General features: G+C 46.3%; 1 protein-coding gene across 1 annotated transcript in view; it reads right to left on the bottom strand.

Moving 5' to 3' along the window:
* Positions 1-2,599: 2,599 nt before the first annotated feature.
* Positions 2,600-19,321, bottom strand: part of FAM180A (family with sequence similarity 180 member A) — a 31,746-nt gene continuing 15,024 nt past the window's right edge. The window contains exons 4-5 of the mRNA XM_053251828.1: positions 9,923-10,023; positions 2,600-6,030 (exon numbers count right to left, since the gene is read on the bottom strand). Coding sequence (XP_053107803.1) covers positions 5,674-6,030; positions 9,923-10,023 — 458 coding nt within the window. The 3' untranslated portion in view covers positions 2,600-5,673. The remainder of the gene's footprint in view (positions 6,031-9,922; positions 10,024-19,321) is intronic.

The following is a 19,321-nucleotide window of genomic DNA, read 5'->3' as shown; positions in this document are numbered from 1 at the left end:
ACCCCCTTGCAGCTGATGTCAGATGCAGGGGTGTGGCTTGGGTGTGTGCATGCAGTTCGTACATGATTGCAAAGCATAGCAGGTGGGAGAGCTACTGGAGGACTTTGTCCTACGGCCGTGGCCAAGCTCCCTACACCCCTGTGTGGGAACTGGAAGACTAATTGTTGTAGGAGGGGCTTCTACCACCAGAGGTGTCTGGGACAAAGAACCTCCTTGTTGTGTTGTGTGTGTGTAACCACAAGATGGCTGTTGGGTTCAGAAGCTCCTGATGTGTTAAGTATGTATTCTTTAGCTAACTAAAATAAACATTGTTATCTATCTCAGAAGAAGTAAGTTTTTGTTCAACTGTGAAGAGTAGAAGAACTGAAAGTTCAGTTGCAACAGGTGTAAGAAATCTTTGTTCAGGGCTGCCTTGGGTTTTTGCCATCCTAGGCAAAATATGACTTTTGGCGAAGTTGGCCAGCCCCCACCACATTATGTTGAAATTATATTCTGTACAGGACAAAGTATAATTGTAACTGAAGAGGGGGCAAAGTTATACTTAGCGGCTGGTGCTGGCTGGGCCAGGGGTGGCAGTGAGGAGCAGATTATACCTCTAAATTCCAAATATGTCCTGCTGCTGCTGTGCATGGAATCCACCCCTGTTGCTCAGCTGGCTGGTGTGCATGCACTGCAACCATTTGAGGGGTCAATCCAGCAAAGTTGTGTTTTTTTTAAACTAAGCTGGGCCCCACAAGGCTGCCACACATGAGTACCAGCCAGCTGAGAAGCAGAGGTGGGGTTTGCAGGGGGGGTAGACTCCACGCACAGCAAGGCAGCAGCTGGACATTTAACTTTTGGTACTATAATCTGCTTCCTCACTGCACCCCACCCGAGCTGCCACTTGGAGCTGCTGCAACTATTCACTACAAGGCTGGGGGTAGCAACACCTGCTTCCACACTCCCCACAAGACTGGGTGCCCTAAGCGAATGCCTAGATCTGCCTCGAGCATGGGCCAGCCCTGACTCTGATCTTTAATTAATGTGGGGTCCGTATAACTCAATTATGCAAGAAAATTATTTTGACAACCATCCAATAGAAAGCTTCATGACTCCATCAGAGGGTAGAGTCTTCACCAGTGGATCACATACTGCACAGCAAGCTGTGCAACCCAAGAGGGATGCAGCTCGAGGCTTCTGTGGCACTTACTGGCCTCTGGCCACTACTAGTGCAGGTAGCGGGGCTTCTCTGTTAACGATGCTGTGGATCAGAGCAGCTGTGCCCAACTACTGAGCCTCTCCTCTCTGCGCTGGGAGTGCTAACAGGCTAGGAAGGGCTGCATATGCAGCAGACGAGCATCCCTCTTGGGTGTGCGGCTTGCCGTGCAGTATGTAAGCCGGTATTCTTGGTGTCAAACCATTTGCTTTATCAAGGTTATACCAGGCATGAATTGCCCCCATTGTGGATTCTGAATTGGAGATGTGACTCCCAAGTCATAGAGGCTATTGTTTTTGTTTTTAACTAATGTTTTAATGTTGTTTTTATCTGTTGTGAACCGCCCAGAGACGTAGGTTTGGGGCAATATAAAAATATGTAAGTAAGTAAGTAAGTACATAAATAAAAATATTCACACAATGCATGCAAAACAGGGCTAAGGGAGCCCTGCCTGGTTTTGAACACCTGTAAACCTCTGGGATCGGGCCAATCCAGGCGGCACCATGGCAGCAAAGCCGTCTCAGGAGCCTCCCTGCAAAACAGGTTAGGAGAGTGAGTGCTCTCCTAACTTCATTTTACTGCTCATCTGTCAGCAATGGCTGCTTGACTGTGGGGAGTCCGGGGAGGGGAGGGGGATCCCCATGATGCACTGGGCACTCACACAGTGCATAATGGTTTTTCTAGGGGCCGGGATGATACCTCCCAGCCTCTGACCCTCCCCACTGCCTGGGTGCACAGGGAATCGTCTGGGCATGTGGGGAGCGCACACAGCACAGGAGTGGTCGTCTGTGGGGAAAATAAGTCTAACCCGACTTTCTTGCAGCCTGCTCTGGAGCCCTCCTCACCAACCATGAGAAAGGGCTCATAGACTCTCAACACCTCACAGTGACTCCTTGGCCACTAGGCATATTTGGACTGGAGGCAGAGGGTGTGGGACTAACTCCTTGTACTTTCTTTACTGTTATATCTCGGCTCGAAGTCTCTCCTGACTGCTAGACTGATATTCTTAGGGTACTCCCTTCCTCTCTGTTCTCTCTGTTCTTCTTTCTCTTCTGCCTTCCACCATGAGATAACTAGAACAGGGTGCAGGCTTTCTATTTACATGTGTAACTTCCTCAAATAAATCTTTATGTGTTTTAGTCATTAAGCTCAATTTATCTACTAAATAAGGGGTTGATTCAAATTCTCCCCTATATTCTGAACATCCATTCATTTTCAGGTTGAAAAAGCCACTGTCTAAAGAATTGATCCTCCCTGGAAACTTTTGACCCCTGACTTATTTGTACCAAATAAACCACCTCACCTTGCAAACATTCACACAGACCTGGGCAGAGGGAGCAAACTCTAAGTTCTGAATGGATGGTTGGGAACAGTAATGTACTCCTCTAGGCAGACAACTCTAGATCCTGTTCCCATCATTATTTTATTTCCCAGAGAAAACCATCTAGCACTTCCACTTTGAAAAGTACAAATGCATTGGAGCTAACAATGGTAAACAAAAGTAATAAACCAGAGAAATAAATGAATGACTACGTAATCAGGAAGCAGTTACACCTGACACATCAACAATTCCAAATGTTTTCAGCTGTTCTTCATTTGTTGCATTTCCCTTTAATCTTCTTCATCTTAGTGCAGGGATTGTCAAACATTGGTCCCCAGATGCTGTTGGATAGGGATGTACACGGAACCGCGGAGGGTGGTCCGGTGCCGGTGGGAGTTTCCCTTTAAGGGTGGGGCGGGTTGCACTTACCCCTCCTGCCTCTTTTCCCCCACCAGCACTCCCTTTTTCTGAAATGATTTTGGTGTGGCAGCGTTCCTCCCTCCCGCCCTTGCCCCCATTGTTAGCCAGAAATACCAGAAGTCACAAGCGTGCGTGTGCCCGCTGCGCCCTTCACACATTGTATGCGCACGTCATGCACACTACATGTACACATCACACACACAACGTGCACACAGAACGTGTGTGGCGAGCACACGCACGCATGTGACTTCCGGTATTTCTGGCTAGCAACGGGGGCAGGGGCAGCAGGGAGGAACGCTGCTGCCCCAAAATCGTTTCAGAAAAAGGGAGCACTCGTGGGGGGAAAGTGGGGGGAGGGGTAAGTGCAATCCCCCTGCCCTTAAAGGGAGACCCCTGCCAGCATAGGACCACCGGACCGGGCCCCGTTCGAACCAGTTCAGAGGCCTCTATCATGGCCTCTGGACCAGTTCGTGCACACCCCTACTGTTGTACTACAACTCCCATCATCCCCAACCCCAATAGCCAAAGGCCATTGTGGCTCAGGATTATGGGAATTGTAGACCCACAAAATCTGGGGGCCCAAGGGTGACAACCCAAATGTTTCTTAATTGAACATCTCTGTACATCTGTCTAAGGCTGTGGAAGGTTGAAGCCTGGTGATATGACTGAGTCCTACTATGATCTGCAGATATTTTATTTTGGCTCACTGTTGTCTCCAGTCAAAAAGGCCTTGCAGAGTTTTCAAGCCCTACAAAAAACCTGACCGGGAATGATAATGTAGAAGAAATATGGGTGCACACAGGGCCATTTCAAAAAAATGAAAGCAAAAATGCAGAAATCAGCAAACCATGGGCCCCAGGTCAGATCCATCACCTTGGATGTGTGCCCCCTTCCAATCGCCAGACCAGAGGGGAAGTAAAAGGAATGTACAGGAAGTCACAGCTAGAGCAATAGATCAGCACTGGCTTGTTGCCAGGGGTGGAGTTGCCATTGGGCAAACAGGTTCAAAGAACTCAGGCCGCTGCCAATCAGGGGCCACGCCTCACAGCCCCAGAATTCCCCCCGCATCTGACAGATGTGGGTGTGTGATTTCACTCCCAAATGGGGCTGCATGGCCCCGTTTGCAAGCAAAGTCGGCCGTTGGCAGCACGGCTGGAGCGACTCTCCTTGCCTTTTAAAGGCAGGGAGAGCCACTCCTGGCCATTGGCTGATTTCACTCCTGCATGGGGCCACGTGGCCCCATATGGGAACAAAACCACACACCCTGCATCTGACATATGACATGGGGGGCATGACTAAACGTGCCCTACATCATGTGTCAGATGCAGGGGGCAGGGCTGGCGGCAGAACCCGGGTCGCCGCTTGGCTCCCTCCGTGCCTCCTGGTTGGCCTGTCCCATCTCCTGAGCCAGAGCCAATGCTGATACCATCCTGTTCCCTTACTGGCCCGGCCACCACATCCCTCACAGACCCAGATACCTCCCTCTTGCCTCTCACCACCAGACATGAGTAGGGAGCAGAGCCAGGCTTGTGTTAGCGAGCAAGAATTGTCACCTTTGCTAAGCAAGGTCTGTCTTGGTTTGCATTTGGATGGGAGATTTCCTATGAGCCCTGTAAAGTATTCCTCTTAGGGGATGGGGCCATAACTCAGCGAAAGAGCATCTTCTCACATGCAGAAGTTCCAGGGTCACTTCCTGGCATTTCCAGGTAGGGCTAGGAGATACTCCTGCCTGAAACCTTGGAGACCCACTGCCAATCCGTGGAAACCAGTCAGTGTTATACCATTGACTTGGTATAAGGCTGCTTTCTATGTGGTGTGCTGCCCCTGCTATCTTACCATGAGACATCATTTAGTGTGCATCCAAGCACTGGCAGCTTCCCATGCTGGCTTCTTTTCTTTGCCACTATGCTAGCACGAGCTCTGTCTCTCTCTCCCTCTCCTGCTTTCTCTCCCGTCTAATCACCAAACTTGTCCACTTTGTCTTTGGATGCAGGTTAACCACTGCCTCATGGCAAGCAGAGGCAGTGCACCCCATCCAGTGTCGAGGGAGAAATGGGCAGTTTATGGGCCAGTAAAGTGGAGGCTGAGCCAGTGGGGAACACACCAGGGAGATTGGGCACCGGCACCAAACAGATGGGATGACATTCTTGTCGCCTTGTGGCATATTCACTACCTGAGGCCATTGCTTCACATGGCCTCATGATAGAGCCGCCTCCTGCAATGGACATCCATTTACAATCAGAAAATCACTGCACAAAAAGTATCTTAACATGCATGCATTCATGTCAAGTCTGCTTTTTTGCACACAGGTATCAATGCACATTTGAAGGGTTGTCAGTGTGATTTTTTTGTGTGTGTATCAATGCACACGTTCACTCTTGTAATGTAAAGTTGACACAGGAACTGAAGGACTGAAAAGCAATGGAAGATTGTGCATGCACAATGCTCAGTACAAGATACAGAAATACAAAACAGAACAACGTAGGATTCCTAAGGCATCAGCTACACTTTGAAAACAAGACTAGAGAATTTGGAAGTCCAACACCCAGGGAGAATTTTGAATGTACCTCTAGCAGAAATGAATACAATCAGATTTCCCCCAAAAAAGATTTTAATATGAGCCCTCTAGGAGGAGCTAGAGAACAAAGAATGTTTCTGTGCCTGCAGTCCTAAACTTTTGTTTATCGAGCAAAGAGGCAACTGTGCTCAGTGTCTCCTATCAATGTGAATTGCTGGTCTATAAAGTCCTTTGAGATGATCGGGTTTGGCTGAATGACAACTTCAAGTCATGCTTCAGAGCCTTGTATAGATTAACAAAGGATTCAGCCCAGGTGTCTTTCTGCTGTCCTTGGGACTTAGCTACTCTATATGCTGTGTAGACCATGGTCAACACTGTCCTTTCAAAATCTTCTTTCTTTAACATCCCGGGGTAGCTCAACAGCCTGGCATTCAGCCTGCGAATATCCACAATGCTTTTGGGAATGACATCATTGCACAAAGTGCCAAAGGCTTCGGCCTTCCTCAGTGAAGCCAGTTCCTGGTCTTTGACAGAGATCTCCAGTTCATCATTGATGTCCAGCTCACCTAGAAGAAACTGGTACAAAAACATAGGTTGGGATTTATGTTGATTCTGGCCTAGTTTTCACCGGGGGTAGATGGGTCAGAAAAGCTGATACGAGCACATGAAGTTGCCTTATACCAAATCAGACAGACCATGGGTCCATCTAGGGCAGGAATATCTATGCTGACTCCCCTGGCTTTAACAGAAGGGGCGTTTCACAGACCTACTTGGGAGATGCCAGGGATCAAACCTGGGACCTTCTGCATACATAGCAGCTGTTTTACCACTGAGCTATGGCCCCATCCCCAAAATGACTGGCAGCAATGCTCCAGGGTTTCAGGCAGGAGTCTCTCCCAGCTCTCCCTGGAGATGACGGGGATTGAACCAGGAATCTTCTTCATGCAACACAGATGCTCTTCCACTGAACTATGGCCCAATCCTTAACCACAGCCCCTCCCTGGGCTATGTCTTAGGCTGCCGGTGAGGGTCCCATGATAGAATGCTCCTCCAAAGATGAATGATTCTTGCAGATAGAAAACTAGATACCAAGGAGAAGGGTCCTAGCCTACCCTTCTTCCCAACATGCTACTGCAAGGTTTTTTAACCTTGGGTCCTCAGATGTGGTTGGACTACAATTCCCATAATCCCCAGCCACAAAGGCCATGGCTGGGGGTGATGGGAGTTGTAGTCCAACAACATCTGGGGACCCAAGGTTAAGAAACGCTGTGCTACTGTTCTCTGTATAAGATGTTTTCTTGTGTGGAGCATTTCATCATGGGAGTGTGCATTTACAGTTTGAACAAAAACCATTAAAACATTGAATCTGGTTCTGGTTCAGGTTCATCCATATGTTGTTGGGTTTTTTTAATGTTAAATTCAGACACTAATATTAATGTCTGGGATCCAGTTCAGACATTTTGAACTGCTTTGCAACTGGTAAACTTCATGCCAAACAATATCGGGCCATTTTGCTTGCCATACAGCTCTATAAAATGAATACAGTGATAACTATTTCACTTGAGAAACAATGGTAATCTTTTGTGAACTCTTTTTGAATTATTTAAAGGTTTTCACAAAGAAAATTCATAGGAGGATACAAAAAGGCAAGAAAATACCCTGCTTAGGATGAATGGTAGCAAGGAAGAACTGCAGTGCCAAGGAAACACAAGAATCTCCACCTCAGTCTAAGAATCCTCCACACCAAGGCCTTGTTGCTGGAAACAGCCTGAGGGTGGGCAAACTGATGCCTGAGCAGCTGGTGGAGGTCTACCAGCCCTAGTACCAGCTGAATCTACCCAGCTGATGCAAAGGGCTCAGCTCCATGTGCTGACACCCACTGAGGTTCATTTGTTGAACATGTGGGGCAGGGCCTTTTTGGTGATTGCCCCCAAACTATGAAACTCACTCATGGTTGAAATCCAATGCTTGACTAAAAAGCAGAAGGTTGCCAGTTTGAATCCCCGCTGGTTCTATATTGGGCAGCTGCAATATAGGAAGGTGCTGAAAGGCATCATCTCATACTGCACGGGAGGAGGCAATGGTAAACCCTTCCGGTAATCTACCAAAGAAAACCACTTGGCTCTGTGATCGCCAGGAGTCCACACTGACTCAGGGCCCAACTTTACCTTTACCCTCTCTCCCAGTCTTTCAGAGGAAACTAGGGACTGCCTTTTAAAATCCAGGCTTTTGGCCAATGAGTGGCTCCTGGCTCTCTTTTTAGGATTTAGCTATGTTTGGTTTATTTTGAGGCTGTTTTCATTGAAGTATAATGATGGTTTTCATCTCGCTGTTGACTGCCCTGGGGTCTTAAGATGAAGGGTGCCATTAAAATATAAATAATACATAAACTAAATGAATAGTCCTTGCCCCAGGCCTACCAGTCTCTCCAGCAACTCATCTTCTTTTCAAATGGCTCATTAGGAAATCCGGATTCTCCAGATATAGAAGTCCTGCATGCTACTTGCTACAATAACCAGCCCCATGCCTCTAGGGAGCAGGGGCACAGCTATATTTGAACAAGGGGAGATCAACATCCCTGGACCCCAGAGGGAGGGGTGCCCACTGGCTGGGTGACAGCTCTCTCTTCACTCTCCTACTTCCAGCTCCCCGGCATGTTGCTGACTCTTATCAAGCTTCAAGCAAGATGTGTTCTCCCCCAGGGACTTTTATACCCAGCAGGCTTTACCGCAAGTTTACTGGGAGGCTTTACTGCGAACTTGAAGTTATCCAAAAAAACCGACACAAATAGTGGATTATTTTACCCCAGATATAAGTCGGGCTAAACTCTGTGAAAAACCCAAATTGTGTATTAACTGCTCCCCGATAACTCGCAGAGACTTTGGGGTAAATCTGGCTGATATGTGAATGCGTTTCCTCCATTCCAGAGGAAATACGAGTTAGGGTCAAACAGAATCCCTCTCTCTGGCTGGCTAAGCGCTCAGTTCAGCCCAGCTGACCTTCACCTTTTGTCTCAGGGCCCACTTCAACTTTGCTACACCCCTGCTAGGAAGCCCACAAGCATGGCAAGATGATAGTCCTTCCCTCCTGTTGCTCCCAGGCCACTGATATTCATAGAATTTGCTGTCGTGGCTAATAATTGCCCTCTGTGTTATTAACAGACATTGATAGACTTCCTCGTGGATTTGTCTAGAAGAGGGGCCAGCGATAAGCAGCAGAGCTCTTATGTGGCATGCAGAAAGTAACATTCCAGATGTGACCACACCCAAAGGACAGGCAGCTCTGGACTCAGGACTTAATCAGGGGGTGACAGAAGCTTTTTGCTCAATGAGAACATCAACTGTCCTGAGCTCACTAAAGAGTTTCCAGCTGGTGAAGCTGCAAGTGTTGACTTGAAGCCTGCAAACTGATGTCATGGAATCTTTGGTCCCAACACTTTACTGGCTGACATCTTAATGAAGCACCAGTGCAAAAGGAGTAGAACCAGTGCTTTGGAAGAGTTCCAGACTAAATGTGTGTGGTGTGGTGTGGTGTGGTGTGGTGTGGTGTGGTGTGGTGTGGTGCAGTGCAGTGTCGTGGTGGTAGTGGTGGTGGTGGTAGTGGTGGTGGTGGTGAGGTGTGTGTGTGTTTGAATGACCTTCCATTTCCCTGGAAGCCCTCTCTGTCACCTGAAAATATGTCCCCAAGGACTGTGTGACCCCTGGGAACATATTTTCCAGTGGCAGAGAGCACTTCCTGGGGAAGGGGAGGTCATCAGGATTTATCCCCACATACGAGGCAGTGGAGCTGAGTTAGTTGAAGCTTTCAGAAGCACCAGTGCTTTGTTAGTCAAGATAGCAACCATTATATCTGTCGCTTTGAGGACATAAGCCCCAGGCTGCCAATCATGAACTCACCATCATGCTTATGACATTCACCTCTTCAGATGAACCCCATCACCGTGTAAAGTGCAAGTGGAGGAGTGAGGGGGAGTGAGTGATGTGCCAGAGGGGGACGTCCAGTCCCACTTTGGATGACATACACAAGTATGTGGTCCTTTTTTCAAACATTTGAAGAAGACAATAATGATCCAATGCCATTTATAGTGTGTGGGTTCACATGACCACCGGCCAGTCTGAAAGTGGGGAAAACGTTAGGGGTATGTCAGGACATGAAAGTGAACACTTCTGGTGGATGTGACATTTGAACCCACACAAATCCAGCTCCTACACTCTCCACCCAACATTCTCCCAGGTTTCTCCACCCACCTTCCAGATCTAGGGTACGGAAGTTGGAAGAATGTTACATGGAGAATCTTGGAAATCAGACTAGGATGGGTTCACACCCGCCAGGAATGCGTGATCTTATGTCTTGACATATCTCCAACATTTCCTCCTCTTCTAGACTGGCCAAGAGTTGTGTGAAGTCGCCCCATGCCTATGTAGAGAAACAAAGCATGTTTTCTCACATATTCTAAACCTATTACTACCTCAAAGAAAAGGTCCACGTCTTCCTGAGACTTCTGAAGCACTGGGTTGAGGAGAGCTGCTGAGGATCTCTTCACTCGCTGAGCAGAGGGGAAAAGCATTGCTGTGGGGAGAAGGGTAAAAATAAAATGTGTTAGTGGTCATGGTGCGACATCTCAATTTGTCTTTTTCTGGCAGGGATCCTTTACTTCTCAGAGCTACTACCCAGTGATCCAAAATTCAATCTGAAATTAAGACCATGCCTGCTAAGCTTCTTGCTGGTGAGCTTCAGTGCAAGCTCTGTGCTTCTCCTCATCCACTGCAAATAAGAACTTAAGAACAGCCCTGCTGATCAGGCCCAAGGCCCATCCAGTGAGTCCAGCATCTTGTTTCCCACAGTGGCCCACCAGTTGAACACCAATGGATCACCAATGTTTATGGCTTTTCAGCCATCATCTTGGTCCCAGCAACGTTCCCCAATGTTTAGACTACTTTCCTCCTTATTCCATAATTTGCAGGAAGGCATCATTGTTGTCTGAAAGCCCACAAACTCTGGATTCCTCTAGGCATGTCACATGTGACTTATCAGTTTCTATCAGACCTTACTCCAGATTCACTAAATGTTGTGCTAACTTGCCAGTTAACTTTTTACCTTCCCCCATCATTTTCTAGATTTTTCTAAGCTCTGTCCCTAACTTGTGCTAACCTACCCCTATCTGTCTCAGGGCTATCAAACTCAATTCGGTATTGGGCCAGACTTTATTCTGATGCACCTCCGGAGGCCTCACATAGCCTCGTGTCGCCTCCCATTGCCTCGCACCATCCTCGTGCTGCCTTCCATCTTCTTTGTCCCTTGTTTCTCTCATGCTCTTCCTTTCTTCCTCCTTCACTTGCCTCCTTCACTTCACTTAAATTAGCTGATTACACTACTTTTACATCAGGATATGCTTGAGGGAAATTTAAATATATATATATTTTGGTCATTTTTGAAGTGATTTTGAACATCATACTCCCCGATGACCTATAGGTACCAAATGTTGCATATGCAATTCTGCCACTGAAATTAGCTGAAGGCACTACTTTTTACACCAGAATATGCTCAGGGAAAACTTAAAAAAAAATATATATATATATATATATATATATATATATATATATATATATATGAACAAATTCCGAACATAACCATCATATTTTAATTGTTAAGGTTCTCAACAGATTTTTAACACTCAGTAATCAGATCAATAATTCCAAAGCAACATCATGCCCCAAGAAAAGCAGAACTCCTCTTCCCCCTCCTTTGCCCTCCATCCACTCTTCCTCCTCCTCCTCCTTCTCCCCTCCCTGCTCCTTCAATCACTTTCTTACTTTCTTCCTCCCCTCCTCCTCCTGCTTGTCCCTCCCTTGCCTGGAGAAAAAGCACCCCCTGCAGTCTTCTCTAACAGGTGCTGTTGTCATCATCTTCCTCCTCCTCCCTCTTTATCTCCCCTCTTCCTCTTTTGGGCTAGCACTTAGCATGCTCAAAAACCCATCACAAGAGAGGAGGGGAGAGAGAGGGAGGCAGGGGCGGAGGAAAGAGGCAACTCATGGCTTCCACTACAGCACACGGGGGGGGGGGGGGAGAGAAATACCACCACCAATACCACCACCACCGATGGCAGTAGGGGAAGAAGGAAGCTGGCCTTTTGGCCACCAAATAACTAGACCTCCTCCAAGGACCTCAGAGTGGTGTAAATGGGGTGTGTTTGTCCCATTTTACTGAAAGGACTACCCTGGGAGAGAGGCTGGCAATCCAGCCCTTGAGTACCCCTCCTGCATTCCTTTCAGGCTTTCCTTTCCTTTGTATTCCATTCCTCCTGCTTAGCTGTGGCACCTCTCACTCCTCAGACTTCAAAAAGGCTCTACAATGTTCTGCATTTAAATCTTGAAGTGCTAATTGCCTGGTAATTAAAACTTCAATCACCCAGCAGTTACAGTGTCTATTTGCTAAACAAATGCTGGCAGGGATCCTTGACAACAATGATCAAATTAATAAATTTTTGCGTTGCCTTCCTTGGAAGAGTGCCCCATGTATAAGGAAGGGTGGATGGGCATATGATCTTTCAAATTCAACTTGTTCTTGTGCTGTGAAAGTGGTGACTAGAGCATACTTGTTTCATTAAGGGCTTAACTTGAGATGACATGGGAAATCAGAGTTACAATCTCCTGTTTCTGATTTTTTTTAAAAAAAGCTCAAAGTAGCTGCAGGGGTCCCTGAATCAGGGTTGTAGCACTGTGAGAGATGATGCTAAATCTTTTCTCCAGTGCTATTTTCCTAATTCTAAACTGATCCCCTGCTACTGGTTTGATATCCTGATATTTGTTAAATATGGTTTGAGCAAACCACAGTTTCTCATATTCAGATGACACAGGAAACCATAGATTGTTCCAAGTCACAACTGGAAGCTTTAACTCTCCTCTTCTTGTGCACAGAGGGAAGAAGAAGAGGGGGATGTAGAATTCAGAGAGTAAAGGGGGGAACAAAAAGATCAGGCAAATGGCCACATCCGCACGCATACGAAACTGGAGTTGAAGGGGCCTCCAGTTACAATTTGTATGTCTGAATGCAGGCAACAGACTGGAAATGGATCAGAGGTCTGTCCCCGCCGGAACTCCGATCTGTAGCTTCGGTTTGTGCTGAGTTTCATCACTTGGACCTCCATTTTAGCAGTGCCACCATTATTATTATTATTTCTTGTTTACACAGTCAGACAGGTGTTATTGACTGGTTTGTTTTATCCAGACATCGAGTCCTTCCCAAGGACCTGGGATGCCAGAATTTTATTGTCAGTTGTTATAGATATTGTCGCAGAATATAGGCTGTTCCCAGTAAAGCTGCTTTTTGTAATTGGCTGATGGTGATTTCTGTGGCCCCTATGGTGTTGAGGTGCTCTTCAAGGTCTTTTGGAACTGCACCCAGGGCGCCAATTACCACTGGGATTATTTTGGTCTTTTTCTGCCACAGCCTTTCAGTTTCAATTTGTAGATCTTTGTATTTGATGATTTTTTCTATTTCTTTTTCTTCTATTCTGCTATCCCCTGGTATTGCTATGTCGATTATTTTGACTTGTTTTTCTTTCTTCTCGACTACAGTTATATCTGGTGTATTGTGTGGCAGATGTTTGTCTGTTTGTAGTCGGAAGTCCCATCATATTTTTACATCATCATTTTTGACAACTTTTTCAGTTTTATGGTACCACCAATTTTTGGCCACAGGTAGCTTGTATTTTTTGCAGATGTTCCAGTGTATCATCCCTGCTACCTTGTCATGCCTTTGTTTGTATTCGGTCTGTGCGATCTTTTTACAACAGCTGATTAGGTGGTCCACTGTTTCATCTGCTTCTTTACAAAGCTGGGCACTTGCACAGCCCATGGTGTGCCTCCTGCTGTGAAACATCTTCCTCAATCCATGTATGTTGCAGGGGAAGAGGCACAGCTATCTGCGATCCTTATTGTGGAAGTGCAGTGTGTGCACAGGCAGACTGAGAGCTCAAGAAATTGAACAACTTTAAGCATTCCTGCAGCTCCACCACCTTCCTGGATGGATGCATCTTTGTTCATCTCACTAGTGAGGCATTAATCTGGATGTCAGCCACGAAGTTCAGTGGGACTTACTTCCTGAATGGATGGGTCTAGGACTGCAGACTAAACACCATCGCTTAAGCCCCATTAAACATTCTTAACATTCCTGGATATGTCTTTGATGATGATCAGCAATCATTCATTAATTTTAATTTTAGTTTTAATTTATTACAGTTTAATTCCTTTCTTCCTCCAAGGAACATAGTTCCTACCTCCAATTCATTTTCTCATCAACCCTGTGTGGGAGACTAGGCTGAAAAGAAGTGACGGGCCCAAGGTTACCAAGTGAGCTTTACCTACATCTCTGTCCTAGGTCCTAGCTACTAGACCACATTGCCTCTATAATAATTTATTTACACTTGTATTGCACCACTGCTTGGCCTTTAAAATCAACCTGTAAATTCCTTCATCTTCAGGTCCCCAGTTTTCTGATACTTTCACCTTCTTGTGGATTTCCATGTTCCTCAGAAAGAGAGTTCTTGTTTATTGCTTTCTATTTAGGAACATAGGAAGCTGCCTCATACCGAGTCAGACCATTGGTCCATCAAGCTGAGTATTGTCTACACCAGGGATTCTCAATGTTGGGTCCCCAGATGTTATTGGACTTCAACTCCCATAATCCCCAGCCCCAGTGGCCTTTGGTTGGGGATTATGGGAGTTGAAGTCCAATAACATCTGGGCACCCAACATTGAGAATCCCTGGTCTACACTGACTGGCAGTGGCTCTCCAATCTTTCAGGCAGGAGAAACCTTTCCCAGCTCTACCTGGAGATGCCAGGGATTGGACCTAGAGCCTTCTGAGCAGATACTCCACTACTAAGCTGCCTCCTCATCCCCTTTGCCTCAGATTTTACTGGCTTGTACATTGCACCAGAAGTGAGATGGAGGAAGATGTGCAGCCATTATACAGCTCAGTGATTCTAAATCCTTGTAGGAACTTTTCTGCTGACTCGGCTGCCTCCTACGCTGACTCAGAGCTGCAACATGAGCCACTTGTTCAGTATCAAAGAAGAGCAGGGCGGCATTAATGTGATTTGCCATCTCCTTCTTCTCCCCCTGGAGGAGTTTCTGTAAAACAATTATTTCATCTCAATATGCACTAATTTATTTTAATGATGCATCTGATTCACATCATGCACAGTAATTATGCTTGTTTGGAGAGCAGAGAGTCTATAGGGCTGGATGTCACATTCAACCAGTTCCAATCCACTGAACTGCACTCCTGGATAAATTTCACTGAAATGACTTTGGACTCCTTTGGTGCATTGATGGTTGGATTGTGTGATGCATATAGAGACATTCCTATGTGCTTATTTTATATCAGTTCTCTGTTTTATTGAAGGTTTCCCCATTGTATTGTTCTAATGCTTTCATTATTCTGTAGCTTTGTTTTTTAAAATGTGGCTGCTAAGCTACTGCCCTCTGCTAACTGAGCCAAGAGGTACCATTCAAAGCGATGATTCTCTAATATTATATTTATATATGACCCCTGCTAACTGGGCAAAGAGGCACCTTTTAATGTGATCATCCTCTTTATTGAGCAGGGGGAGAATAACTGGCCCTATCCACCCCCAGCAGCACAGTAGCTTCAGTGACTGTTCCTGGTGTCTATCTTATGTTTCTTTTTTAGATGGTGAGCCCTTCAGGGACAGGGATCCATCTTATTTATTTATTCTTTCTCTGTGTAAACTGCCCTGAGCCATTTTTGGAAGGGTGGTATAGAAATTGAATGAATGAATGAATGAATGAATGAATGAATGAATGAATGAATAAACAAACAAACTTAGCAGGCGAAGAGCAAATGTCCTATCCAGTACCAGTGCAGCATCCCTCCAGTGGCTGCTGCTAGTGTCTACCTGATGTTTCATTTTAGACTGTGAACCCTTTTGGGACTGGGAGCCATCTTGGGACTGGGAGTCAGCTCAAGGGTCAGCTCAGCTCAAGGGTTGGGGACAAGCCATGTCCCACAGGGAGACCTCCATTTCCTTTCTCCTGCTCCCCTCCCCCGCCCTGAAGGCCCACCCATATCCCCCTTCCCAGGCTTAATCCTCCACTTTCCCCCACTGGGTTGGGTCACCCAGGGTTGCAGGTGGGGGATTCAGGGTTATGAGGGAGGGCAGGGAGGGTCAGATGCGGTTATGAGGGTGGGGGCTATGAATGTGGTTATGAATATGGTTATGAGGGCGGGGGAGTCAGGGTTGGGTCAGCTCAAGGGTTGGGACATCCCAGTCAAATGGGGCAACCTGCACATCAATTCATCTGAACAGCTGGGCACCTCCCGCTGGGCAGGGGTGGGTGCGTGTGCAACCGAGTGAGCGGGCGCATGATGGACCAAGCAGGTGCTCCCCAACCCCATTGCTCTCCCACTTGCTTTCCATCCCACTGCGGCCAAAAAGGGGGCAGCATCCTATGTCCTCGGCCACTGTGGCAAAAAGAGCAAGGGGCAGTCAACGGGGATGAGGAGTGCCCACTTGCTCCCCTTGCTGCCTGCTTTCCTTACTGCAGTGGGCAGCCCACTTCTGCTGCTGGTGGCTCGCCGCAGTGTGTTATTATAATGCACCACAGCAGGCCTGCAGCAGGAGAGGGGCCCAATGAGGAGAAGAGAGCAAGGGGCGGGCAATAGAGACCACTTAGTCCACCCCGCTCTCACCCACCTATTCCCTCACTTGCCTGCACTCGCCACAGGGGTGAAACGTGATCCAGACCATTGCCACCCCTCCCTACTTGATGCCCTAAGCGACTGCCTAGTTCACCTAGTGGGCTGGCTGGCCCTGACTTGTTGAAAAGCAATATATGAAGATGATGAATACTTATATGCTGCTATAAATATGTAATTATATAAAAATTATAATTATATTTTCAATTATATAAAATATATGATATATATGATATAAAACACATGATTTTTTAAAAACAACATTATAAATCTCCGCAAGAACATTGTCAATTGAATGGTATACAAATTAGATAGATAGATAGATAGATAGATAGATAGATAGATAGATAGATAGATAGATAGATAGATAGATATTCATTATTGTAGTAATACTGTCAGCTAGAATTGGCTATAAGAAATTAGATAGATAGATAGATAGATAGATAGATAGATAGATAGATAGATAGATAGATAGATAGATAATATTCATTATTGTAGTAATATTGCCAGCTGGAATTGGCTATAAGACATGTCTGGCCAGTTTTGAAGTGTCCACAATGGCTGCTGGTCTGTTTCATTCTGGGTATAATCCAAAGTGCTGCTGCTGCTGCTTATAAAGCCCTAAGTGACTAGGGACCTGGCTACATAAAGGATCAGCATGAGCCCACCTGAGCCCAATGTTCTTAATTTGAAGCTCACTTCCAGATCTCCCTATGATGTGAAGCTAGGCCAGTGGTCACCAGAGAGGGAGAAAGCTCAGTTATGGAGCCTCTGAAATGGAATGCCATCCCCAGAGAAGCTCTGGGCCTACCTGGATGCCTTTCAGTGTGGGTGAACATTCTTTTATTAGCCTGGGCATTCCAGGGTGTTTTAAAGCTGCATTTTTAACACTGTTTTATGCAGTTGTGGCACAAGACCTTGCGTGTCTGAGGCAGGGCGCCACATGATGCCATCTTTTGTGCGCCCTCCTTCCCTTTTCCCTTTTTCTAAAGCAGGGGGAAGAGAGCATCTTGCTGCTTTGCTGGTACCTCCTCACTTTGCCTAATTGGCGGTGCACCCAATTTTATGACTCGTGCTGGCATTTAATTACTTTGGCTCTTTCTGTGATTGCTTTGTGTTATATGATTTTTTGTTTTGTTCACTCTGATTGCTTGTTACTGAAGGGCAGTTTATAAAATGAAAGTATAAAATAAATAAATGTGGAGAAGGATGGTCAAAATAAAAATATTAAAAGTAATAATGGCAATAGTCCATCATAGGAATAGACGTTCCCAAATGATGTAATACAGTGTAAAGCACTTCTTTCAGACTTGGCACAGTTCCACAGAACTGCAATGCCGAGAATGTTTAATCTCAGCCTGATCTCACTTCTTTTGTCTGCTGAGTTAGGATTTTCTTAGTCAAATGCAGCTGCCTCTCCAGATGTTAGCCACTCACCAAACGGCTGGTACTTGTTTCCTTAATGACATGAAGATGTGTCAAAACATAAGCTGTTCCTGGAAAAGTATTCTCAAAAAAAGTATTATTAGAGCTACAGGGAATTTTCAGTTGTACTGAGATAGGAGGCTTCTGACCCATAAGATGTAGACTCAAGCCTTCCCATAAGCTAGAATTTAAAGAAATACCCACACACCCACACACCCCTCAAAGATGCTGAGCTCAATATGTCTCACAGGACCGTCAGCATGTGGAGACAGCTTTAAATTGCTCTCCACAGCAAATCATGTGTGTACAATAGTTAGTTTGTGTCAGGCAATGGGTTCTGAGTGCCAGACAGCCATAGAAGCTTTTAGGGCTATACAGTCAGATAGGTCTGATATGCCACCCAATCCCAACTCACTCAGGTGACACAGAAGGATACCATGGTTGATGTTATCAAAACCACCAAGGGGGATCCAAAGGATCAGCAGAGTCACACTCCTTCTATCAGTACCTACTTGGAGATTATTAATCAGGATAACCAAGGCAGTCTCAAACCCATAATTCATTCAAACGTCAGTTTGAAATGGGTCTGCATAATGGCTGCATTCACACGTAACATGAAACCGAGGTCCCTTCACCTCCGGTTTCACTAACTGTATGTCTGAATGTGGGCAATTACAGTTAGAGCAAAAAATGGACCCACAGATTCCCTCTCCAAACTTTATTTGTCACCTTTGATTATCTCTACGTTTTGTGGCCTCCACCTCCGGTTTGGCATTGCAAGCATTACACCTGAATGCTAGCACCGCTGCTAGCCTTCTCCCAAGCCAAAGTTGAGGGAGGAAGCTCCTCCCTCACTCTGGCTGCTATTGGCTGTGCGGGCTGTCCTCCATGAAAGAAGGAAGTCTGCACAGCTAGCTCCCCTGCCTCCCTGCAGTCTCACTGACAGCAGAGAGGACATTCTCCAGTATGTCCAAATGCAGACAGGACAGTGGGGGCGGGGGATGAGGAACCATGGGTCCATTGGACCTGCAGTTCCGCATTATGTCTGAAGGTGGCCAATCTGTTTCCTCCATGACTGCCTGGAACTGAGAGGCCACCGCCTACTCAATCACCTTGCCCAACCACTGAGGATTGGAGACAGGTCTATAACTGACTGAGAGATCCAGGGCAGGTTTTTTCAAGTAAGGTCTACTGATAGCCTTCTTAAGACAAGGAGGCATCCTGCCCTTGCTCAGAGAAATGTTTATCATATGTAGCAGACCCTTTTTGATAATACTATTGGCAAATGAAATAAGCCAAGTTGGGCAAGGGTCAAGAGAACAGGTGACAGGTCATAAAGCCCAAAGCAGCTTGTCCGCATCCTAAGGAGTCACAAACTGAAAGTGATCCAATCTGACTGCATAAGAGGAGTTGCTGGACACCTCCATAGTATTCTCTGCAATAAACATGGAATCCATTTTGGCCCAAATATGAGAGATTTCATCAGCAAAAAAAGTCATTAAAGAAATCACAGTGGGCAACCAATGGTTCTAACTTAAATTCAACGGGGAAGGGGGACATACTAGCCCTCTCACAACCCAAGACAGCTCCGCTGGATGTGAACTTGTGGATGCAATGCAGGGGAACTACAGGATGGTGGCTCTTAGCGGAGGTTAATGGCGGAAACCTGGCTCCCAGGATTGTGTGTCAGTGAGAGCTGCTTGTGTGTTCCCACCAGTCC

The sequence above is a fragment of the Hemicordylus capensis genome, chromosome 5, assembly GCF_027244095.1.
Source record: "Hemicordylus capensis ecotype Gifberg chromosome 5, rHemCap1.1.pri, whole genome shotgun sequence".
In the NCBI taxonomy this organism is placed as follows: domain Eukaryota; kingdom Metazoa; phylum Chordata; class Lepidosauria; order Squamata; family Cordylidae; genus Hemicordylus; species Hemicordylus capensis.
This window is presented reverse-complemented; position numbering and strand designations above follow the sequence as displayed.